Source organism: Phalacrocorax aristotelis, chromosome Z (assembly GCF_949628215.1).
Source record: "Phalacrocorax aristotelis chromosome Z, bGulAri2.1, whole genome shotgun sequence".
NCBI lineage: Eukaryota > Metazoa > Chordata > Aves > Suliformes > Phalacrocoracidae > Phalacrocorax > Phalacrocorax aristotelis.
The window spans coordinates 41,867,020-41,893,078 of NC_134311.1; the positions used below are offsets into that span (position 1 = coordinate 41,867,020).

Genomic DNA, 26,059 nt, shown 5'->3' on the forward strand with positions numbered 1-26,059 from the left:
TTTTAGCTAATGTTCTGTTTTCTTTTCCTGGAAGGAGATGGTCTTTATTTTTCTAGCAAGTCTCTCTCAGCAAGGAGACTGACAAAGGGACAGGTGTTTTTGAAATTATGATCTAATTAGCTGGCAGAAGTAAATCTAAGCAATATATAACTTTTTGTTGGAGGGTTTTTTTGAAGTAAAACTTGATAAGTTTTTGGTGATAGATGAAGAAAATAGCCCTGCTGATTTCACATGTAAGTTAAAGCCAGGAGGCTTTTTACAAGGCTTCAGCGGCATTGGAGTGATTGTATACACATGGCTTTTCAACAGATAGACATAAAATTAATTGGTGGGGTTTTGGCCATAGCAGTTAAGCATTTGAAAGTAGACGTTATCAACAGAATGCTGAATACCTAAAATAAAGTCCTGGTTATTTAGTTAACTATTAAAAAAATTAAACAATACTGAATTGTGGAAAGTATGATTTGTAAATAAATGGAAACTACGATTAGTATGTAAAAATGATTGAGTCCCAGGACACCAACAGAAAAATGTGGTATCCTCATTTTCACTGGGGGGAGCAGCCGGCAGTAGAGTTTTATGTAAGATTTGGTGTCCAACTGATTTTGAGTGGGAGTTTTTCTTAACAGTATCCTGTCCATGAAATTTGCCAATGCAACTGATATGTCAGGCTTTTTACAGTAAAGTGTTATATTTTGCAGTGGGTTATTTAATTTCTAAGCTAGGATCTGAAAGGTTTTGGTGTTAAAAGTTAAGTACTATAATTCTTGTTTTGAATAGACAAGCCTTTAAGGGAATAGAGAACTACACATTCTTATATTGCAGGCCACTGTTGATCAATGGAGCTCTGTCTGACTGAAGTGGGTTCCTGGAATAAGTTCCATGAGGATTAGTGTCCATACACAAATATTTGACAGAAGAACTAAAAGAGTGTGGAAACTCGGCTGTAGTCCAGGGATTGAGTGGGCCAGGAGAGTATCCTCGACTTAATTGAGGTTACAGGCCTGTCCATCCACTATATCGCAAGATCTGGGTTTTAAATGTGTTCTTTGATCTTCAAAATACTTGGCTGCTCACAACCCTGAACTTTTAAGGTTTAACTCTTTTTTTTTTTTTTTTTTTTTTTAATTGAATGAAAAAACATACATGCGATTTGTTTTCAGTGTCTAAATAAGTTAAACTACTTACATGAACATGTGTTCAGACTCAATTCTTCTATGGCTGGACAGCACTGACTATCTATACTTAGTCTGACTTATTTCAAGAGGATGGCACTTCACATCCTCTCTCAAAAATTGTGTCTTCTGGATGGCTGCCTGCCACACTGCAGAAGTAGAGAGGATGACAGGCTTGTAGGTGTTTGCTTCTTCCCTGGAGGTCTGGCAACTATTGACTGCAAGTCCTGATTTTGATATATCTGGCTACATTCTGAATATGACACTGTCGCTCATATTAACTTATCCCACACAGTGTAACAAGCTGCAAAACCGTACTGTTACTGACCAATAGAGCTTCACTATCCAGGAGCTCTGCTAGCTAAAGCCTTTAAAAAAGAACTGTAAAACCAGCTTTGTATATAAAAGCAGCCATTGCTATTTGACAATGGGCTAAACAACATGGCTGCGTGCCTCCCATGTGCATATTCCCATTAGTAACCTGCTAATTCCTGCGACAGGTGCATCCTGTCCACACACAGGCCTTCTGGCATAAAAGGAAGTTTCTTGAATGGTACAGTGTGTTCAACCATGAAAACCCACACCCAGCGGCTTAGTGTAGCTACAGTGTTATTTGGCATTCCTTACCTGCTATAGGGCCTTTCCATGCTGCCGGCTTTCCTGCTGTTCCTCATGCTTTGCTACTGCTATTCAGCTCTCAGGGGCTCTTGCTAAAAAACCTGTGGAATTTAATTTCAGTGTAACTTGGGGGGGGAGGGGGGGAGCGGGGTCTGAGTGGGAGTTTAGGTTAAATACACATGCAGTATCCAACTTTTGTTGCTGACTAGACAGGACGTCTCAAAAATGTAGAAGTGGAAAGACCCCAAATAGTCCTGACAGCTGAAGCATAAATTGAGCTTTCTCCAAAAATAGGTACTTTTCCCTGTTGTTTAGGCCAGCTGAAGACTATGGCAAAGATCCTCTTCCACCCCCATCTGCAGTTCTGACAAACATCTGTGTCTGCTCATGTATTGAGACAGAAAGAAGCAGCGTGGAAATTGTGACTTACTGCGAGAAATAAGATCTTGAGAAACCAAATACAGAAAAGCACTTAAAAATCACCTTTTGCTATATTTTATGAATGTAAATGGCACTTGTGCATATATGTTACTAACTAGGATAGGTCGCTTAGTCAGATGAAGCAGCAGACTAGAACAAGGAGGGACACTTGCACAACTATGGTGCTTTTAACATGCTTACATGAAGCTTAAGCTTTTATTGGAAGAAAAATAAATGAGGCCTGTTAATACTGTTGCTGACTGGGAACATCTATTTTCCAGGTTTTGGGACACACAGAGCTGGGTTGGGCTGCAGGATGCTTACTGAAAAGTATGGTCAGTGCTCTTCAGAGGCCAGGGTAGGCACCTGCTGCAGGCCTGAGCAAAATTTACTTAGAGTTCTTGCTACTGGAGGCCCTTGTGTATGGTTCAGGCCAAGATGCCCCCTTTTTTGTTACTAAGCTCTCTGGCTGGTGCTTCCTTTCTAGAAGCTTCAGGACCATCTTCAAACACTGCTTCTTACAGATTGTGGAAACTGGCTTGGGTTTCTTCCGTGAGCCTGCAGTTACCTGCTTGTTCCATTAGCAAGCCCTCTTAATGTTCTAAACACCCCTTACTAACAGGCCTTAATTTTCACCTTCCTCGCCCAATTCCCACACCATTCTGTATTGTCTTCTTAAAAGCAAAGTATTAGATCAAACAGATGTAAAATTTGTCATTCTATTTTACAAACACTTGCATAACATTAATGTGTCTTATACTGTCTGTGCTGTCAATGCTTAGGCTTTGGGTAGTGGGGTTTGGCCTGGGAGGAGGAAAGGAGATGTGAGAAGATCTGTAATTCAAGAGGCTCAGTGTTTGCTAAGCTGAGCAGGGGTCCTGTGGCTGTACCTGGGGTTGCCTAAGGCATGGTTGCACACAGTTCCTTCTCTTGTCCCTGCACCCCACAACCTTCAGCACCACTTGTGCTGGGAGAGGAGCACCACACTGAGGTGAAGGGCTCAGCAATGCCTGGTAACTCTACATCAAAATATATTGTAATTTTATGGAAGTTGTTTTGATGTTGCATGCATCATTTCCCTGTCCTCTCTGTTGTCTTGATTTGGCCCACCTCTTGAAAGGTGCACTATAGTTTCTTCTGATTTGATTGGCACAATATCTGATGGGAGGTGTCTGGCAGGAAAGCTACATCACAGGAAGCGGGGGGAACCTTGGCACTCTAGCTTCACTGTACGTAACTCTGAGCTGGAATTACTGTCTTCAGTTCTGACTCACTGAAACACAATGTCCAAAATTTTCCTAGAACTTTTTGTTACAGAAGCTTTTTTTTTCCCAGTACCTTGCTTATTAAGACTAAAACTGGATTTAGTACATCATAATTTGGAGAGGAAGGAGATGGGGAAGGGAACTAAATCCACCTCTGCTCCAAGAGGAATCCTTCCCCTGTCCCAGCCTGCACATCTGAAAATCGTAGGAATGTTTGTTGTTGAGCTCACAGGCTAGGCTTGCCAAGAGCCAGGTTTCTCCTGTGAGGCTCATTGATCCAGCTGTCATTTGCATATCAGGACAGCCTGGACGAAAAGCAGTGTTTTGTGTGCAGGGCATGATTTTGTAGTTACTATACTTCATATTGCTTCAGTGTTAACTTTAGCCACTGACAAGGCTGAACTGTGAAACGGAGAGGGGAGATGAGTGCACAAACCAGATGTGTTTAGCCATTGAAAGCTTCTGAAGCACCACTCCAGCAGTGTTGAAAGCCAGCAGGGAAAACGTGGAAAAATAAAGGCAAGTAGCAGCAGCAGAGGTGGAAGGTGGAAGAGGTGATAACCAGCACTATGGCAGCCTACCCGCTGATGTCCGCTCCTGTGGCTCAGCTGTCTCCCAGTGGCACAGTCCCCTGCCAGCAATTCCCATCTCTGCTTTCTGCAGATTCCACCAGCTTTTCTCCAATCTTGTGCTCCCCAGTTGCTCTCAATCCCAAGGTTGCCCAGTCTTTCTTCTGTTGATATTACCTCCACTAAGGCAATGGTTTTTTGACAGCCAGGGTAGTGTTCGTTTTCTTCATAATAGCTTGTATGGGGCCATGTTTTGGGTTGTGACCAGAACACTGTTGGTAACACAGGGATGTTTTAGCTATTGCTGAGCAGTGCTTGCACAGCACTGAGGCCTTTCCTGTTTCTCACGCTGCCTCACCAGCACAGGAAGTTTACAAAAAGCTGGGAGGGGACACAGCTGGGAAAGCTGACCACAGCTGACCAAAGGGGTGTCCCGTGTCATATGACGTTGCACTCAGCAGCAAAAACTAGGGGAAGAAGGAGGAAGGAGGGACATTTGGACTTATGTCTTCCCAAGAAACAGTTACAATGGAGTCCTGCTTTCCTGGAGATGTCTGAACACCTGCCTGCCCATGGGAAGTAGTGAATTAATTCCTTGTTTTCCTTTGCTTGCATGCACGACTTTTACTTTTCATATTAAACTGTCTTTATCTCAACCCCTGAGTTTTTTCATTTTCATCCTGCCCCCAGTGAGCAAGTGGCTGCATGAGGCTGCGCTGCTACCCGCGGTTAACACACAACAGCATACGTTAGTCTCAAAACATGCCATGATGCATGTCATTAGCTAGATTTAGTATTGCAGATTATTTGTATCAACTACTGAACCCGGAGCTACCTGAAATCTTGGCAAATATGCCCAGTGCATATTTGCAGAAGAATAAGACTTCTGCTCACAGACAGACATCCTCTTTGGGAAACACGGAGATCAGAACATGGCAAGCAAGCTAGAAAGGAATGACAAAATTCAGTTTGCTGGGTATAAGGGATCATGCACAGTAGTAGACAAAGCTGGTTTTGCTAGGAGCAAGGAGGAAATGGGTGATAACTAAGAAGATGGTGACAGAAGGTACCAAGGAGCCTTGAAAAGAGCAGAGCAGAATATGGCACAGATAACCTGCAACATGGATGGCTCAAAGCGAAAACATGCTTTAAGGTAATCAGCATCATGTAAGTTAGAGGGGAAAAGTCTCCAATTCCCCCTTCCCCAGAGTGTAACTAAAGCTGTAGACTGTGAACATTACGCTGCTTGATCTTGACTGCAATCCACTAACACTGGTTTGCCTCATTTTGAGTCATGTAATAATAGCTTTTTCAGGGACAACGGGGGTTTTTGTTTGGTTGGAGGTTTTTTGTTGGGGTATTTGTTTGGTTTTGTTATTGGTTTTCCTGTAGAATCACAGAGTAAATCCAAAGCAGATCATAAGCACAAGGAGTGCAAGGGGACTTGCTCTTAGACACCACCAACAGTATCAGCCCCACTCTGCTGCTGCAATGATGCTTAAAGGTCTGTTCAAGTGAAAAGCCAGTGATGTTACAGTTCCCTGTGGGTGCAAGTGGCTGAGGACTTTGTGTCTGCTTCTGAATCTGTTGTTCATGAAGGATTTTTTTGGTCAGGTCTTTTGCAGTATTTAAAATACACTTTGCTGTATAAAATGTACTGGTTTGATGCCAGTATAATTAAAATGGTAACAGCATCCAGCCTGTATGCCATTCCTCAAGTACCAGTGTCTCAGAAATCAGTATGCTCATGAAAAATTGGAGTAAATTATATTGGGAGAATGTCCTTTATTTCCATTTGAAGGAATTTGGAGTAAGGCTGTCCCCCTTGAAATGCTTCAGTTAAAAAATTATACCCCTGAGAAAAGATGTACCCTCTTGGACATAAAAGGTAAATAAAGCTTAGCTTCTAGGTAGGGCCTGGATTGTCTTCCTGTGGTACAGTAAAAGAGGCAGTGATTTACCACCAGCATTGCATAGGCCAATAACACAATTGTGACTTTCCCTGGTCTTGTGTTTTATGACAGAGCAGTTACGCATGGCTTCTCATAGGCTCTCAGAGGCCTTTTCTGTTTGGAAACACTATTCAAGGCCACCAAAGCAGTGGTTAACAGCAGAAAAGCCCAAACCACTAGATGTGGTCTCTCCAGGGAGCTTTGATGTAACCTACACCTGCACCTCCTGAAACTTCTGCTGCTGTCTTTCTGGCCTCTGCCCATTAGCCAGAAGAGGAAGAAAAGGCCATTTGGAAAGCCCAAGACTTTCTATGCACCTTTCCAGGACGATGTTGGGAGGGCTGTCATACTGTCTGTGCTCTGGTTTTTTTCTCCCTGTGTTCTGAACTCCCACAGGGCTTTCTTGGATCTGGGGATGGTAATCTGTCCTTACCTACTTGATGATTCTCCTAGCCCTGTGGTTTAAACGCTCCATTTCCATTGTACCTTGTGTTCAGCTATGCAGGCATCCAGGCGATGCTTTGATTGGCATTACATGGCCTAAGAGGCAACAGACAATACTGAAACAGAGACTGACAGCTTTTGATGTGAAAAGCAATAGGATATTTATCTGTTGTCAAGACGGGGGCCACAAGCCAGTAAAAAAACAGTTGGAGTTGTAGCAACTTCAAAAATACAAGCTAAAAGCAATAGGGATTCCACTGTCTCTCACCCCAAAAAGCATACATGACCTCCATATAGAGATACATGAACTGGAAAAATACAGTGTGTAATAATATAGGAACAAGTGTCTGTTAAGGGTTAGAACCGATGCCAGTCAAGACCTTCCCTTTTTGCAATGGGAAGATATCTATAATACCTGTGGAAGTGTTTGGAGAGGTATTTTAGGGGTCAGGGAGTTTCTGAGTTGAGGAGAGCATGGCACTGAAAGCATGGCAGCTGCAAAATTTTTGCCATTGGGAAATTTTCCCCTGCTTTAAAGCAGTCCCTTAAAGAGGACTTGGGTAAGTACATTGTTCTGACAATTGTGACTTTGCATTAAGTTATTGTGGATATAATTTGTGAGATGCAGCTGGGATGTGTGAGGACTTCAACCTGGAAATGATTTTGTTTCCAAAGCAAAACCCACTGAGAAAGTAGCAGTTGTTATGGACCTCACTGACTCCTTAGTCCTGAAAGTGGTTGCTGAACAACATTGTTTTAGGCTCCCACAGAGGTGTCATTCAAGTCACCCTAGCAAGCAGGTTCAGAAAGCCTTGCAAGTGGCTTTCTGAACCATGCTGAAGGCATTTAACTGGACGTCTGTGGCATTTTATGGGACATTTCCTTTCTTCTGTCCTCAGCAGAGAGAAAAAAATGAAAAATCACCTTGTAGGAATTGTGCTGTCTGAATCAGTTGGTCTATGTTCAGGGTCACATTTCCCCATGTCGCTGTTGAAGTGTGCCAGCATCCACTGGGGTGCATGCAGTCTTCACCTGTCATACCTGCTTCAGCCAAAATTTATTTCACTCCTGGCAAGACTATTCTGTAGAGTGTATTAGATCTCAATGGTGGGAAACATCCTCCTAAGGCTAAGGCCTCCTCTTCACTAAGATGATAGTGGTAGCTGCTCCAATTAGAGAGGCAAAGACAAATATTAAAGGGTTTAAGGTGAAGAATGTTAAATTTGTGGGAAGTCCTGTATGATAGGACTGCTGGGGAATGAGGCCAATGCCACAGCCCTGTGCCCCTTATTCCTAAAATCAGTGACAAGCTAAAATAAGAAAACTCTATGCTGAGTTTGTTTTTTCTGTCCTTTGGCCACCCAACCCACAGCCAGAAAACGCCAACTCAGGATCGAGTCAAACCTGTAGGCTGCTTACAAGTTTTGTTCCAGACACAGATGGCATGCTTCCACCCCTCCGTCTCTGCCTGCATTGCTGGAGGGTTACATGTTCCCTCAGGTCCAGGGTCTCATCTTGCAGTCACACCCTTGCACTGTTCCCATGTACCAGGTTAAGTTAGTTCGTGTAAGTAGTTGCTTTTAGCAACTGCAATGTCAGTGACCGTAAATGTTAGTGAGCTTTTTGGCACAGGGTTCCTTGTCTTCCCCTCCTTCAGAGGCTGAACGGATGTTTTTTTTATTTCTTAGACCAGCAACCCCTCCCAACCCATGGAAATCTCAAGGCAGCCATGTGGCTGCACAGGCTGAAGCATCATTAGATCGTGGAGTCACTGCACCAGTCTGAGCTCAAAAGCCGCTGAGAGATGGGCAACAGACCTCCTGGGAGCTGGAGCGTGCTGGTAAGGGGACACTTTTCCCCCACTGCAAGCTGTGTCTGTGTCTCCCTGCAGCAGCGGCTGAAGGAATACCTGTGAAAACACCTGGGAAAAGTGGTGAAGCAAGATCCAAGCTAAATGACGACTAGCAATGCCAAGACCTTTGAAGCTGGTTCATACACCACTCAACTCATGGATTTCATCATGTGCAGCACTGTTTTTTTCCATAATCTTTCAGACTGGTTTACACGACCACTGCTTGAATGCAGTCATTCAAAACAACATGGGTTTGGGGTTTTGTTTTTTTTTTTCTTTATTTGGACTATATATACACATATGTACAAAAACATCTACGCCAACTTTTTTTATTTCTTTTTTTTTTCTTTTTTTTACAATTTCATGTGGTTTACAAAACAGGACAGCAAAATAACTTATAAAGGATACGAATACTGTACAAAAATAAAACTGATTAAACTGTTGGAAGTTGGTATTTTACAGTGTTACAGATGACTAGTCTGTAAAACAGCATTTTGAAGTCTGTGTCCAGTCTGGTGTATGCTGGGCCAAGTCCATCTGCAAACTGAAACCATACCTGTAATAGACGTCATGAAAAACTGTTCAAAGAAGTAAGTCGTATAGCTATACCTTTAAAGCCATAACTTCTCTATAGTAATGGGCTGTCTTAACTGAGGAGAGGAGCTGTCCTAAATTCAGCACTATTAAGTATTTCCAAAATCGTACAAGTACATATGGTATTAGAGAACCCGATTTCCCTTTTCTTTTCCAAGACCTGCAACACTCTTCAGAACCTAACTTCAAGATGCAAAGAACTAACCTGCAGTTTATGTGTTAGAGACATTGTTTGCTTTTACTAAAAGAAAAATCCCAAGACCCCTAACTGAACAAAACAACAGAATGAAATCTCCAAACGTGATTATTCCCAATGAATTCTGTTAGTGGTTAATGAATCACATTAATCCCGTCTGTCCGATGCTGAACTACAGCATACGTTACAGCCAATGGCTTACTGTTTAGGAAGGTTTTTTTCAGAAACAGAATCTTGTCACACACAATGATGACAAGTGCCTGTACGTCCCATTGTCCCCTGGACCAAAGTACTCCTCGCCTGTTGATTCTTTCAGGCTTCGCAGGAACAGCGACATTTCTTTAAATATGCATTCTACCCCAAATATGCAAGGTGGAAACCATAAATCTGGCCATTTACTTCCATGTATTGTTTAATCCTGGTAGCTCAGTGATTGAAACACCTACATACTGGTTTAGGAGCTGCTTATCAGCTGCGCCTTCCCATTGTGGTTTATAGGATGTGGGGTGTCTTGTATTTCACAGGATCAGGCCTCAATTTTCCAAACACCGCATTTGTTCCTCAAAATGGCAGCAATCTAAACTGCAGGACGGACTCAAAATTTTGTGTGATCATGAAAATTCAGAGGAGAATCAAAATGAATATGCATGTGCCTTTGAACCTCACCAGGCTACACACAGCCCTGACCCCACTCAACAAGGCAGCATTAACAGTACTGGTAAGCAGAACACTTTCTCTGTTTCTAGATCATTAGAAATACCAAGGCTACCTATGTTTATTAGGAAGAATGTATGACCCTACGACTCAATTTGGACACCAGAAATTAAAGTTTGGTTTCTAAAATAAATGTTTCAAAAAGCTGAAACGGAGGTAGAAAGTGTGCTTGGTTTCCTGATGTCTTCACTGAAGAAAACACATCCCTTTTTACTCCACAGACTGCTCAATATCCCCAATGCCTTAAAAGCAGTTCTCTTCACATAGACGGAATTTATCATTAATTACACAGTAAAAACACTATACACAAACAGATTTCTAATGCTGAAAGCCTTATACAACAGTAGAAGAAAACACTCTTGAGTTAATTTTTTTATATTCATTTCTAGGAAGCAAGCTTTTTATCAGGTAAAACAATAAGATACTGTAATTGCAGGTGTACTAACAAGATATTATTTTTTTTTTTATGTACAGATTTTACAAGATGACCTAAATTCATCTGCAGTGTAAACACTTTGGGTTTCAGTGTGATTACTGACGAGATGAATTTGGCCTTAAGTCGCTATAGCGGGGGCTGCACCTCCCCTTCCTCTTCTGGAGGAAGGGATAAAAACCAAACAGGAGAAGAATGTTTCTGGAAAAAAAAATTATGTAAACAGAATTCTTCCTCCACTTCATGCAGCTGGGGAGGGCAGAAAGAAAAAAAAAATCACTGACAACCTCTTACAGTTTATGCTTTTGACATAAAAAAATTTAAATACTCAGATAATGACCACAAGTTAATTTTTCTTCAGTGATCTTTTTGCTCCTCTTAAAGAGGAAAAAACAACTTTAAAGTGAAAGTAATATTGCCTTTATCAGTGTTTGATGTGCCACGTGTGACATGGGCACAATGCAAAGTACCAAGAGAAACTTGTCATAAGGATTATTACAACACACCTTCTGTGCTGTATTTCCAGTTAGCTCATGGTTTTCCCCCATAGTCTACAGAAACAGTGATCGAGATACAGGAGCCCTTCTGAAGTGCTCCTTACAAAAATCTCAGCTGTATCCATTAGCAGAGTGCTCTTAAGGAAAGGTCTACTCTCTCCATAAACACACACAACTCCCATAGGGCTCCGCAGGAGTTAGGCAAGGGTATGAAGAGAATAAATCTTTAAGGCAAGTGTAGGAAGAGACAAAAAACCTTTAAAAAAGCAGCAGTTTATAAAGATGGTAGCTGCTGTTATGCATCCATTCAAATAAAACACAGCAGAATAAAGCACTGTTAGTGGCATTTCTATAGTACAGTACTGTATTTATTGACACGTTAAAAGTATAGGATCAATTGAAAGACGTATGCTTCTGCTCTCATGCCCCCGCCACATTATCTAGGCTGACTTGTATTTTTCCAGGTAAGTGAATAACAGAGATAAATACACATATGGCCAGAAAACAACTGAACTGCTGTGAGGTTTTTTTTGCTCTAAGTATCTGCTTGAATTATGCAGGTTTCTACTGGAAAAGTGCAGCTTATATTCAAAAGTATAGTTAATACAAAGAAAAATTAAAAAGACCCATTTACTTTAATGGGCCTTCTTGAGTATAAATTCACCTTATCTCAGTATATCAATCAGATGCTATTAGTAACATACATAATGTTTCTCTTAACAGTCTCTCTAAATGCAGGATCGTTCTGAGACAGAAGTAAAGACACTTCTACAATGTGCTATGGAGTTTTTATCTGAGAGTTATTTATGTGACTCAGAAAGTGGTCTTACTCGACAAACTCTAAATACAAGCAGCATTACACCATTCAACAAAACATGTTCATGACACAGCAATCACAAAGACCTCGGGGTCACGCTACTGTGGTGGCACAGGCTGAACCAGTCAGATGTATGTACACCAGCATCAACGCTTTACATTAGAGGAGGTGCTCGCCTCCTCTGCTGGCCCTCCCTTCCCTCCTCTCACCCCTGCAGTCCATTTGCTCCAGACAGCTCTTCCCAGCGCAGGGTGGGGAGGTGGAGGACAGGGGGGAGGCACGGAGTACTTTTTAAACATTGGCTACGTATGCTTTCAGACAGCGAGGGGAACTAGCACCAAAGCAGATGCTCATGCTCTGGTACCGCTGCCTGCATCCTCACCGTGGCTTGCCTCCGCCCCCGCTCCGCTCCCCAGGCCAGCCCTGCCTTCACAAGGAGCTGCTGGAGCTGGACTTCTTGGATCGCTTTATCATGCTGGGGTGAAACTCAGTGTGGCGGCGGGCGTGCTTTGTCAGGTGGTCGCTCCGCATGAATCGCTTCTCACAAAGGGGGCACCGAAACTGTTTCTCACCGGTGTGGGTTCGGTAGTGCCGGGTAAGCTCGTCCGAGCGCGAGAACTTTTTAAGGCAGTCAGGCCATGTGCAGGGGAATGGTCGCTCGCCTGCAGGGAGGAAAGGATGACAAGAGATTTAGGGGGCGAGGGTAATGCAGGTTGGCACTTACCAGCTTCACCAAGGAGCCAGGGAACGTGCTGCTGAGGGGAAAAAGCTGCTTTTGTTTTCTGCCACAGTGCCAGTGTCTGTGGAGTTGTTGACGACTCACTTCATCAGGTTTCAGTCTCACCTCCAGCAGAAGCCAAAACCCCCTCCAACTGTACAAAACTTGCATGCCGGTGCAGAACCTCACACGACCCTGAAGACTGTCAAAACAACAGATGAGCGCTGCCTGTGCCTCTACATTTTTCATGTCAGGCTCACTACAGCAGTTTGGGAAAGGAGAGCCAGGATTATTCCTCTGACACTTCCATTCTGCTGAATAAAATAATTTGTAACCATTAGAAAAGAAGCCAAACTAAATCCTTCACCTAGGACAAGTCATTCCAGTCTGGGGAGAACTGAGCAGGGAGGGATCAGGGAGAGCAGTGCAGCCTTGGGGCTGCAAACATGTAGAGCAAAACCACTGCAGCTGCAGAGGGAAGTCCCGTGCCCCTTCTCCTCCCTTCACCCAAAAACCCAAGCTGCTCCAGATGGTAAAGGTTTCCCCTCAGTCTCTCAGATGACTGATTTGAGGACAGGAAAACTACTTCATTATTCACATGACCAGTATGTTTGCTGTATGACGAAGACCAAACCAAACACCTTAACCTAAGCCACACTGCACCTTTGCTTTTAAAAACAAAGGATTGAACACTGCTTACTGTTCATGGCACCCCACATCCCTGCAGTTCACCTCTGCAGGTGGCACAGACTTCGACTACAGGCACAGACCCAATGCCTCCTAACTGGCAAAGCTGACCCTCGTCCATGGCACAGGCAGAAATCAAAGGCATTTAAGTTCACATGACAGCTTTCAGTCACAGACATCATGCACCACTGCAGTTTGATGCCTTAATTCTCTTTCTTAAGAGTCTCCTGAAGGGAATACAAGTGACAGCTATTTATAGTCAACCATGAAATATAAAAACTATCCCAGGAGTTTTCCAACTTGGAAGAGTTGCAAAGAAACTGAACAACTCCAGTATTTCTTGGTACTGTGAGGTTGGCACAACAGACGAGCTCGCTTTACATTTATAGATCACAGAAAAAGGCATTATTTACAAGGAAGTGTGCCTTGGAGTCCTCCCCAGACACAACAGCAGTGACAAAAAGCAAAAGGCTCAAATGAACAGCCCAGATGCCAGGACAACCAGCAGTGGGAAGTACTGCAGAGCTGCAGGGAAGAGAAAGGGGGCTGGAGGGAGTGACTGATGGCATCCAAAGGGCCAAGGAAGATGAGGATGGACCAGGTAAGCTGAACTGTAGCTACACCATGGGCCCTGAAAGCCCTAGTGAGTGTCTCTTAAATAACACAGCTGTTTTCACAGTTTAGATATCTGATGACACAGTGCTCTCTGATAGGCAGCTGCTGCATCCCAGACTGACCAGCATGCAGCAAAGCTGCAGTGGGACAAGCAGGACTGCGCAGGTTACAGCAGCACCTCGGGAGCTGCAGCACAGCTGCTTCTTCTGCATTTTCTTCCCTCACTTCACGGTGATGTTAGTCCTCAGTCAGGGGAGAAGGATGCAGAGGGAGCAGAGGGAGCCACGGCAGCCTGTACCTGAGCCTGGTGGAGGCACAGCCACCAGCCATCCTGACCCAGGATTTTTTTTTTTTTTATAAAGAGGTTTCTTGGCTCCCCACTGCACACATTTACACATGGTTGGGAGCCTTTCTGAACAGCCAGCACCTGTAGAAAAAATTAATTAAAATGGTACATCGGCTTACACATGCGTGAAGGCCATGACCGCAGCTGCTTGGCTGAGCAGCACCAGGAGCCGTACAGAGCACTCGCATCAGCGCCCACCACCCTCCCCTGGCTTTGCCCTGCCCAGCACCTGCCCTTGCCATCCAAGGCAAGCATTTCAGTTGCACTGCTTTTTTGCTATCTATCTCATGGTTTCTGTCACAGCTCCTGGAAGTAGGCAGCAGTAGGAGGTGCAGAAAAGCTTTCTAGCTCCCCCTGGGAACGTGGGAGAAGTGCTATACATCTTGCATGTGTAGAGATATCCAGTACGTGGCTCTATGTCAGGCACTTACACCCTAGAGCAGTGGGAGCAGCTCAGGCATCCTCCCCCATCCCCAGGAGCCACATTTCCAGCCACCTACCTCAGGACAGCTCTTCAGCCTGCAGAATTGCCTAGCTGTGCTCTACAGGGAGATGAGGTGCCTAGGCTGGGTAACAAGGATCACAGTCTTTGGGGTGCAGTGGCTACATTTCAGGCACAGCAGTATCCAGTCACAGACCCTAAAAGCAGTGTTTTGAATATAGCCCCATGTAGCCCTTGAGAAACTGGACTTTTTCCCCCGCCACCCTTCCCAGAACTGCCCACAGGAAGACACAATGGAGCCTGGTTATTGGAATTCCCTCTGAAACATGATGGGAGCAGCACGACCTCCACCACCACTACCCTGCACAGCCACTTCATGTGCGCTTTTAGGTTATGCAGCATAACCACAAACCTTTGGGGAAAGGCAGGGCTCACTCAGAATCCCTTGCATACACCTGGCACCACACACCCTAAGGAACTGGCCCTGAGATCAGCAGGGGGAGTGCTAAAGGCCATGGGGAGTGTGGTGCGGCAGAGGCATGCCCGGCTACTGATGGGAGACCCGTGGTGCACTGGGAGAGTGAACACAGCAGAGATCGCTGCCAGAGACCAGTGGCCGCACTTCCTCAGAAGCACAAGAGCTAACACCAGTACCCACCACCAACCAGTACAGGGGGGAAAAACTACTTCACCACCTCGGCAATACAAGCCCACAGAGGCTGTCAGAGACGCTTTGAAAGCGTATATATGAAAGTAGGACAGGCATAATCCCAGGCACCAGGACACATTAAACTCCAGACTTCTCCTAGCAGAGAGACAAGGGAGAGGGAAGATTTCCAGGCCCTCAGGGGGTTGTCTCTGAGCCTGAAGACCTGCTGCTCACCTCAGTCACAAACCTGTAACAGATGACACCAGCCCAGAGGGATGGTGCTTCAGTGACGGAATTAATAGGTGCAGAGCAGGGGTGGAACGTGCATCTAGGAGGCTTTTAAGGCAAGGTAGAGATGCCTGATGACACATGGATGGTTGTCCGCTCAGCAAAGCTGGTCGCTGTATTTGCTGATTGCATTTGACAGACTATTTCATAAAGCAGTAGAGGCATTTGTGGAAGAGTCTATAGCACAAACGGGTCTTACAACTCATACACAGGCAGGCAGGCAATGGCACACAGAGCTGCAACGCAAGCTAGTGCTGCCTCCATCTGGGGATATGGATTTGTGAGTCATCTCAGTCAAGAAACATCTTTTCCATAGGATTTTCCCCTTTAAAAAGGGAGAGTAGTTTTGGGAGTAGTAATACTAAAGCTTGAAATGAGCAGGATGAACTGTCAAAACGGGGTGCTGTTATGTGCCATTTCCTTTGGTGGCGGTATGCTACTTTCATTTCAGGATATACTTGAGATAGGATTTCCGTCAAAGGATGAAGGACTGGTCAATGGTGTAACACAATTCCTTAAAACTATGTGTGATAGTATCTGAACACAAGAGATACAAGATATAAATAATTTTCTTTAAAAAAAGGTATAGATACATGTATACAGGGCAACTTACAGAACTAACAAGTGAAACAAACTGATTAACAGGTTATAGAAATAGGTGCATCTGTGGAACTCCCATTCTTCGTTCTGTGTGCCACCAGGAATATAGTGGGAGACATTATGCTGAGCACAAGCTAATGGTGGTTCTTACAGGTCTTCTCTGGAATCTAAAGAACTCCTGGCGGCATTAACAAAGACAAATTCATTTGGACAAACAAGGGATAGGGAAGTTCTGAGTTACTTCTTTTTCTGGGACAGGAAGAGGCTGTGTTTGAAAAAGCTGAAGGCAAAGTTGATGATCACACACTTGGGCAATTCTTGTGGCATGTAACAGAGGGCATGCACTAGGACTGGAGCACACAGCTTCTGTGGTGGAATGAAGTACTAATTTTACATGAATTCCTAAAATTGTTTGAACACTGGCTTTACAGAAGACATTCAGAGATTGCTGTTGGTGTGGCCGGACGTCTGGCCATGGTAAATGGTTTGCTAGGGTCACACTATCTTCCTTGCTAACAGAAGTGAGGTTGGACATGGCCACAGGTCCAGAGTCTGGCATCAGAACTAGCTAAGACAGAACAGTCTGCTGCCAAATAATGCTAATGACCTGCTTCACACATTATCTAGAAAGCCAGAAGGGCTGTGGCTACAGCTGCATGAATGGACACCTAACTAGACACCCTTACCCGACCTATGCTATTAAAGATGAGACCACCAAGCACATGGTAGGACCGTGCTGCCCAGTATTCATAGCAGCAACTATTTTAAGCATCAAAACTGAAGAATGCTTCAGAGTTTTGACTTCTGGGGTGTAGTGTCTGTGCCTGACTTCCACTCTTTGCCCAACCGCTGACATGGCACAGCCAGCCAGCACCTCCTTCCGTGGGGACATCTACCCTGCCTGTGTCACCTGCCCTGAAGCCCAGCCCATCTGAACTCCAGCAAGGCTGCCCCCTCCTGCCAGAAGCGGCTGATGGGAAAGAGGGAGAAGGGAAAGCACACAAATCCAGAGAGCCCAAATAGCAAAATCTCTTGCCACCACGAGACAGCAAAACTACTTTGCAAAACAGGACTGGCATGATCAGTTCTCCATGGTTCAAACAAGAGAATCTAATCCCTACCTTCATCTTCCAAGATCCTCCCGTACCTCTGTGGCTGCTGGAGCTTGAAAATTCCAAAGGAATCTTGGCACCCTAGGAATAGAATGTGGTCCTGAACCACAATCCTTCACTTAGCAATGACAATGATAAGCATTTATTTTTTTTCTTCCCCTGCTCCCCCCCTCCATGATCCCACTCATCCACCACTCATGTGTGTCTCAGTATCTCCTGAAGTATGACAGGTTCTGTAGGTGGATGTCAAGAACATGGTCCAGCTTATTGCAAGCGGGAAAAAAAGGCGGCTACCTTCCTTGCTGCAGAATAGCTGCTATGTCAGGTCTCTCACTTTTTCCCCTCAGTGTAGTGCTTGCCCCACACCCTGAACAAGCAATTTCTTGTGGGAAACTGGATTTTGACTGAGTGTCCACATGCAAGACATTCTGGTGAAGATAGGTATTACAGACATCTGTGTCTCCACTTCTGGGCAGAGACCAGAGGCCTTTCAAACAGCCTTCTTCCTCTTTTGAGATATTCCAACATCAGATCATTGAAACACATGGCAACCACAAGGTACAGGCGCTGGTGCGAAACAGCACGGAGCAAGACCTTAGGTACCACGTGCCTAAAACAAGGGTTTCTGCAACACCTAAAATATGGCCATCCGGTGTGGAAATAGATCAAACAGCCACTTCCTATAGGACAGACAGCAAATGGATGGGTTGCAGCACAGGGTTTTTTTCCACCAGCACTTGGGACTAAACATCACAGGGCAATTCAGGTGTTAAAATGCTGCTTTCAGCAAGTATTTACACTGCTCTGATGTTCTCAAAACCACCACTCAACAGCTGCTTGCCATGCAGGTGTTTGAGTCTCTTTCAAAAGACCAGATGCAAAACCACTTGCTAAAACCCAGCGCCGCTGAGAGCCTAAATCCCAGCGAGACTCAGTCTGGCTGTTACCCCCATCTAACACAGCATCAGATGCAAGGGATATCCTTACAGCCTCTCTGCCAGATCACAACTCTCCCTGCCTTTGGAGCTTTCTTTGGTGGACTGTGCTTCCTCTTATAGACATACATATAGCTATCCTTATATTAATATAAGGTAAATTGTATGAACCATAAAGATATATATTATTTTATCTTTTATATTTATATCATTTTATATTATTGTATATATTATAAAAATATTATACATTACTATATATTATGCTTGTATAATACATAAGATATATGTATATATTAACATAATATATAAAGATAATATATATTTCTATATCTATCCTCCAGCTATATATATATATCCTTTTAGAGAGAGATATCCTATGTATAGGATATATATGTATCAGCTGGGGGAAGCTACCTGGGAGAAGAGAGACCTTCCCAAAGCTTGCCAAAGAGTAAAATCTGTACTTTTATTCCTGAGAAGAGGGCCCTCAACAGTACACTCTTGGGTACATGGGACAAGTTCCTACCTCTCCTCCTTTCCTATCTTATCTCCACTTGAGCTTCCTCCATTTTGCAGTAATACTGAAACAGTTACCAAGTGATGGAGAGACACCAACTCCTAGCCCAGTGGTTAGGGCACTTACCAGGAATTGAAGAACGCTGCGCTTAGGCTCCTGTCCTGTCTGAATGATCAAATGCTCTTGCTAAGTGGAAACAGCTTTGACAGGGCAACAAGGAATGCAACTTTATGTGCAATCAGAAAGATAATATAATTTTTGTTATTACACTATGAACTTATTAGCCAGTATTTCAGACTCTTCCATCAAGTTTAAGGTATTTATAGAGAGCTCTGAGGCTATCCACAGTCATTCTTACTTGAATATAGGTGGTGAGCTATACTACTACACACCATCTGAACTGTGCTTTGCCGTCACTACTGCAGACTCTGGCCATTTAATCTTAACTTGGCCCCTCCTGGCTCTTCCAGCTGCAGGTCTGGGAGCTGTGTGCGGCCAGGAGCGGCAGCCAGGTGCACAACAAGCAGCACAGCAGCCGATGAAGGGGAACAGTCATTCCTGCAGGGATCCTAACAGCTGGGGCAGCAAGACACACATGCTAACAAGAGCAGGTGACACCTACCACACGGTCTTCAACGTCCCAGCACAATAGTGTGCAGGAACTCAGTAAAGCCACATTTTCAATACATCCATCTGGGAACAGGAATCGCACTCTTAGGGGTGATGCCGCCTTCTATCCTACATACGCACTTCTTTACATTTACTCAAGTAATATACAAAACTTTCTGGAGCATTTTGCCACTGCGACACATACACCTGCTTAATGTTTTTACATTTTAGCAGAAGGGAAAAAAAAACAACACCAAAAACACCTCAACAAACAACCGGGAGTCAGGCAACATGAACTTAATTTTGGGGATTTTTGCCTACCTTAGTCAGCTGGCAAGGCTTCCAGTCAGTATGATCGTGTTTCTCTGAGACCTGGAACCATGCCCATTAGAACTAACAGCAATTTGCACATTTGCATTAACCCTTGAGAATGGGCGTTTCAGATGGAAGTCTGAATTTATCAAAAAATGTCCTGCTGGCTCCACTTTCTGTTCTTCTGTCTTATTCTAAAGGATCTGGCAAAATGACATTGCATGAGCTGGATAAGAAGGGCTTAAAATGCTAAATTTCAGATTACGCTCCCACAAAATACCCAAAAAAGCTCCCAGCGAGCAGAGGATTGTCTACATATCAGCATCTGTACAGTCTGTCAAGCTAGTGACAATTTAGAACACAAATAACAAAGCAGCACAGTCAAAACCAAACTGATACGGGGGATGGATTGATACCGTGATATCTATACTGCAGCATTATGCAGCTGCAGCACTTATCTTTCCTTTCTACTCGAGATGCTCCTCAGCTTCACTGTGCAGACTGCCAACCTACAGGTCCATGCCCAGGCCTACAGCCCTGCTACTGAACATATGCAAGAGCCAAATGCCAAGAGAGCCCAAGGGTGCAGCAGCTGCCCGATGTAAGAAAACTGCTGGCATTGTTTGGGCCCAGTCTACACGATGATGCAGCTGGCTGAAAAGCCTAGCTGAAGGGGGAGAACTTTTCACACATTTGGATTTTTTGTGTCCAACTTCTTTATTAAAGGTACCTGACGACGTGCATTTGTACAGGACTAAGCAAAGAACTAGCAAAGATGCACAGAGGTGAACTTCCCATTGATTGGCAGCACTGCATATTGAGAGTCGTCTGGGATCCTCCTCCCCAGGCAAGTAAACTCCTACAGGTCCTGTACGAGGAGGCATCTCACAAACTAGCTTTATGCTGCCTCCTCTGTCCCTCTTGCCTGACCGGGAGGATCTGCTCTCAGCACCCACATGCCCTTTAACTGGCTTGTATTCACATCATAACAAATGTACGTTCCCAAAAGTTTGTTTCTCCTGCCAGTTTCTCGCCTTCTCCCTGTCAGCATCTTGCCACCCATTGCTCTGCACTCCCTGCCCAAGCCTTCTGACTGACATGGCTTGTTTACTCTTGAATGCCTTTATTTTCTCTGGAAAGCCTCTGGCCTGCACATCCCTCTCTTAAGTTTCCCCTGTCCCCCATCTTTAAGGCTAATAACCCCACACATTACTGGACACAATCAAACCTCTAAAACTACCTATTTAGAGAAGTCTGTGCATTTTCAAGGTGATTCTCTGCATACCTGCTGTTGCTTGTCATTTTCTTGGTCAGCTACGTCACTCGCTTTCTCCTGCCCTCCGCACCGCTTCCAGCGCTCAGGTCTTGTGCATGCCTTTCTGATGCATTTGGGCCTTTTTCTATGCTCTGAAGGGAAAGCCTGCGAGACTTGGTCATGCCATCTCAATGCTCAAGACTCCCAAGTAGACACATCACTCGTAATCCCTCCTGCCACCGCCAAACTTCAGCAGAGTTTTGTGTCCTACGCTCCCATAACACCATCCCACAGGGGACGGAGAAACCCAAGGTACAGTCACGTTGTAGAGCTATCCCTCCATCTGCCTTCCCAACAAATGGGTTTTGGCTTGCCAACCATCGGGGATAACGCTGCCTTTTCTCTCCTACACCAAGTGCCGTGCACCTCAGAGGTGCTACGTGAAACAGATCATGCAGAACAACCTTACCTGTAACCCTCTTCCTGCTCAAGACACCAAAACCTAAATAATAAATTCCAAGTTACTTTTGAATGGTAGTGAAGGCACAGGGGAATCGATAGTTCAGTTTCAGTGACATGCTTGTCCTTGCATCCCTAAGCCTTTGCAAATTAATATGTTTTGAATGTAGGTACACATACATGACAGAATAAGGAAGTGCCTGATTATATCACAGAAACACCAGGGGCCTGGTGAGGAATGAAAGCTATCTGACTTCCCTGCCCCAGGAAGGGGCAAAATTCAGACTTCCTTGGCTTCCTCCTACAAATCCTGCTCTACTAAGTCAAGCTGAGTTCAGTGGGACTGGTAGCACAAGCAAGGGGGTTGTTTGCACAAGCAGGATGTGCAGTGCCATCCACCGTTTTCTGTTAAGATCAATGCAGAAGACAATTTGTGATGGATGGCTAAATTGGGTCTCCTGGAAGTTGAATCAGAGTCATCATCAAAGGCCGAAACTTCAAGCAAACAGTTATACAGATATTTTTAGTCTCTGAAATATGGAATGCCTTTGAACCAACAAGTTTAAAGAATCACTAGTAACATACAGACCTCTAACCTCTGAGCATCAAATCTTTTGGTCTTCTACTCTTCTACCTTTATTTGGTATTTCATTTCTTGCTTTGCATTAGCTTACCAAAGATGGTCTGGCAAGTTTTTCAGATTCCCACCATTACACAGCACACAGTAGCATCCACAGCTTTCCATCTTGCTTGGTTAGCATCTGTGAGTACAGAGAGCAAGCTCACAGGCATGAATGGAAGTCCTAAAGCCATTTTCCAAGACAGAGACACTGGGATTAAAATTGAAAATACAAGACCAGGAAGCTTCTACTGGTGGCCAAGTACCTACCTCCACTAAAGGCTACAGAGCAGCGAGAAACCTGGTTGGTGGCCCAATGAAAAATGGCAGGTAGATAAAAGCAATCCAAGAGACTCAGATATATGAGAGAGAAGTTATTGGGGGGGGGGGGGGGGGGGGGGGGGGGAAAGAAGGAGAACAGCACTAAGGAGGGAGCATTAGTGCTCTGCAATATGCAGTTATGAATAACTCCAGAGGTCCCATTGAATGCCACCGTTGCTAAGGAGTTGTACTGCCATCTTTAAAAATAATTAACATTAGCAATATCGTTTAGCATTTCTGTTAGATACAACTAACTGTTCACATTAGGAAGCTCTGCAAGTTCATTACTGCTGGATGTCTGTAGTGGTTTTCATCAAACAGAACTACGGTGATGGTGTATCTGCATATCTGAGTCCAGGATCTCGTACTTGGAGCTAAGGCCACCCACTTGCGAGCAGCACATGCTAAACCTCACACCACTTCGGGAGATACTTATTATAACATTACTGCTTAAAGCAAGCCATGTGGGTTGTACAGTACATTAATTTACACGCCACCACCCAGAATGCTATCCGAGTCGATGTCTATTTTGGTTCCCTATCAGGGTGGATTATCTGAGCACAGGGTAGTGGAAGTGATGCTAACACATTTTCTTTGTCACTTGTGAGCCAACATTTTGCAAGGCATCAGTTACATTCAGCCTCCAAAAGAGCATTAAAGTTACAGCCTCTGAGCCGGTAACACAACAATCCCTGGCACTGGTCTTGAGGTCAGTAGAGGGTCACCACCGACCATCCTCTTTCCCAGCTCACAGAGACAGTCTTAACTGTCTAACCAGAGAGCCCACCACTGAGCCGCATCCAGTAATCATCCTCCTCCCCCGATCTCTCAAGCTGAGCACCCAGCAGACCTGCCAGCAGGGCACAGGTAGGCAACCGGCTCTCCTCTTTAGCAGCGCACGTACACCTAGGTGGGAACGCAAGCCAGAGCAACAGAAGTTTAGTTGGAGCTCATATGTGGCCATGACCTGCCCAGGCTACATTAAGCACTACAGCGATGCCTGGTGGTACGTACATTCCTCGGGTGATAAACTTGTTTTGTACTTCACCACTTACCATCACTGCCAACAGACAAAAATCCAGAAAAAATCGCCATCTACAGAACAGATGTGAAGCACGTGAAATAAGCGTTTGCAGCATTCGTCCCCTTTGATCCGCTCCTTTCCATATCTACAGGCAACCCTTTAATTTAGAGCAATTTTTAAGCAGCCTTGCATACTGCACTGTGACCCCAAGTGCAATTCAGACACGTAAAGGTTTTTATTCAGCCGCTTGCACTCGATAGAAGCCTAAGAAAACAAATAATAAAATTTTAAAAACCCACAGAGACAAGCAGAAAAGTCTACAATTGCTGTCCTCTCAGCTTTGAGGCAGAGCCGGAGGAAGTACGACCTGCAGCAGATCTATTTCCTTATCTCCTGGTTTCCGTGCCGCCACACCCTCTAAAGCGCCGGGGCGAACGGAGGGCAGGGCAGCCTGATGGATGGGGCCCTTGCAGGGCACGCCGAAGCTGCGTCGCCGGGCAGCGGGGCAGCGCAGAGGCGGGTCCCCGACGGAGGTCGCCCAAATATTCTCGGCCGGAGCAGTCGCTACGGGCACGGTTTGGAGAGCAATCCGGCTCGCCGGCGGTGGTCTGCTTCTCCGGGAGCCACCCGGGGGCCCACACAGGTTTTTAGCCGATGTGCTCCTCAGGTTTTTACCCTCCAGCCCGCTGTGCCTTTCGTCCACTGGAAGGGGGTGTGCCAGCAGAACCCAGGGATGCAGCTCACCGCGCTGCAAGATAGGCGCCGCCGCCGCGCCCCCTTCCCGAGGGGCTCCCCCTCCCCTCCCCGTCCCTTCCCAGCCGCGCCGCCCCGGAGCTCCCACGCCGCGGACTCAAGCCCCAAGGCGGCTCTGCAAATAGGCGGCTCTGCAAAAGCGGGCCGCGAAACGCGCTTTCCGACGACGGGAGCAGCGGGGCGGGGAGGGCTCTCCGGCTCCCCCCGGCCCGTTTTGGGAATACATGCCGAAATCTGCCCCGCTGCACACGATCGACCGCCTATGCCGGCGGAAACCCCGCTTCTCGCCACCGCGGTAATCTCCTCACCGCCGCCCAGAGCGGGCTCGGCGCCCGCCGGCGCAGCCGGTGCCTCGACTGCCAGCCACGGCGGCGCCGGCTCAGCTGAGCCCGGCCCGGCGGCCCCGGCCGCCGCCCCTCGAGCCCACCCGGCCCATCAAGTTTATTCCGCTCCCAGTGACCGGCAGCTGCCCCCCGCCCCGGTGCTGCCCGGGGGGTACGGGCAGGCTCTCGGTTGGGGCGGGCGGGCAGCGGGCAGGGCGCGGCGGCAGGCGCTGCCGCAGCCCCTCCCGGGGCGGCCGCCGGAGCCGGGGTCCCGGTCCGGCACGGCGGCGGGGAGGGAAAAGTAAAAAAGAGGGAGGAAGAAAGGGCTGAGGGAAGGACCCCCCCCGCAAACCTCATGCGGAGCGGCGGGGCCGGCAGGCACGCCGCCGGCCGGGTTCACCCGAGGACAAGCGCTGGCTCCCTCCCCCTCCCCTTCACCCCCCGGCCGCCGCGGCCGCCGCTGACCTGTGTGCACCCGGTAGTGCGCCTTGAGGTGGGAGGACTTGCCGTAGACCTTCCCGCAGCCGCTGTAGGGGCACTTGTGCCGCTTCTCGGCCGCCAGCTTCCCCTTGGGGGCGGCCCCGGCGGCGCGCAGGCGGGGGGGCGGCCCCGCCGGCGGGACGCGGGGCGGGCTGGAGCCCGGCTCGGTGGCCGCGTCGCTGTCGAAGCCGGCGTCCTCGTCGTGGCTTTCCACGCTGTCGCTGCAGACGGAGGGGGCGGGCAGCGGCCGGTACTTGTTCAGCTCCAGCAGGCTCTTCGCAATAGCCAACAGGGCGCAGTAGTCCTTCCAGGCGTCGCGGGGGTCGCGCAGCTCCCGGGCCGCCTCCGCCTCGCCCGGTACCTTGAGCCGCGCCGCCTCGGGCACGGCGGAGCGGTTGGAGATGGAGACCAGGCACTGCGCCGCCACGAAGTCCACGTAGGCGACGGCCGACATGGTGGGGCCGCGCCCCGACGGCGAGAGGGGTCCCGGCGGCGGCGGGACGGGGGTTGCTCGGTGCGCTCCTTCAGCGGCCGCCCGCCGGTCCGGCCGCACCGCCGCCAGCCATGGTCTGCCCCGCAGCGCGGGGTCCCGGGTTGCGGGCGCGGAGTAGAGCCAGGGGAGTTGGGGGGTGTGTGTGTATGTGTGTGTGTGTGTCTGTGAAATAAATAGCGGGGCGCCGGGCCGGTCCCTCACCGCCGCCCCCCGGGGGCGGCGCGCAGCCGGCAGGGGGGAGCACCGCCCGCCGCCCGCCCGGCCGGGCCGGGGCCGGGGGAGAGGAGAGTGCCCGCCCGCTGCCGGCCGCCGCCGCCGGCCGCCCCGAGTCCCATCACCTCCGGCGGGGGCCCCCCCGGATTGGTCAGCGGGCAGTACTGGCCGGCTCTGTTTACCTTCTCCCCCCGCCACTCACAGCGCCCCTTTTCTAAGGGGGGTGTGTCCGCCGGGCGCCCGCCCCGCCAATCGCCGCGCTCCCTCCCCAGGCCGCGTGCTACTCCGTGAGCCCCCCGCCGCGACCGCTTAAAAGGGCGACGCGGCGGCGGCGCTGCCGGGGAGGCCGGAGCGGCGCGGCTCGGTGTCCGCTACCCCGGCAGCGCCGCCTCCCCGCCGCGGCTCTCCTGGCCCAGCCGGCGGGGCCTCCCCCGCACGCGGGGCGGCGGGGCAGAGAGGGGCCCCACGGCGCCGAGCGGGTTAAGTGCCTCTCTGCTAGCCCTACGGTCCCAGCAACCGGCCGGCCAATGGAAAGTGAGCCGGCTGATGTCACTGGCGCGGCCCTCGCCAATCAGCGCCCGGTTCCGAAGGGTGCGCAACACTTGTAAACCCGCCGGCCGCCCGCGACCCGCCGGGCCCCGCCCCCCCTCCCCCCCACCGCCCCGCAGAGCTGCGCGCGGCCCCGGCCCGGGTCTCAGCGGAGGGGGGGCAGGCAGCGGGGGGACCCCTCCCCGCCCGCCCCC

General features: G+C 47.6%; 2 protein-coding genes across 2 annotated transcripts in view; one reads left to right on the forward strand and one right to left on the reverse strand.

Annotated features, from left to right (window-relative positions):
* The window catches only part of SMC5 (structural maintenance of chromosomes 5), a 53,794-nt gene extending 45,040 nt beyond the window's left edge, over positions 1-8,754 (forward strand). Inside the window, exon 25 of the mRNA XM_075078354.1 lies at positions 8,132-8,754. The gene's annotated coding sequence lies outside the window, so the exon portion shown is untranslated. The remainder of the gene's footprint in view (positions 1-8,131) is intronic.
* KLF9 (KLF transcription factor 9) lies at positions 8,548-25,212 on the reverse strand. The gene is made up of 2 exons (XM_075078358.1): positions 24,596-25,212; positions 8,548-12,208 (listed from the first exon to the last, which is right to left on the reverse strand). The coding sequence occupies exons 1-2, from the start codon at positions 25,062-25,064 to the stop codon at positions 11,976-11,978; spliced, it is 702 nt and encodes a 233-aa protein (XP_074934459.1). The 5' UTR covers positions 25,065-25,212; the 3' UTR covers positions 8,548-11,975.
* Between the last annotated feature and the right edge of the window lie 847 nt (positions 25,213-26,059).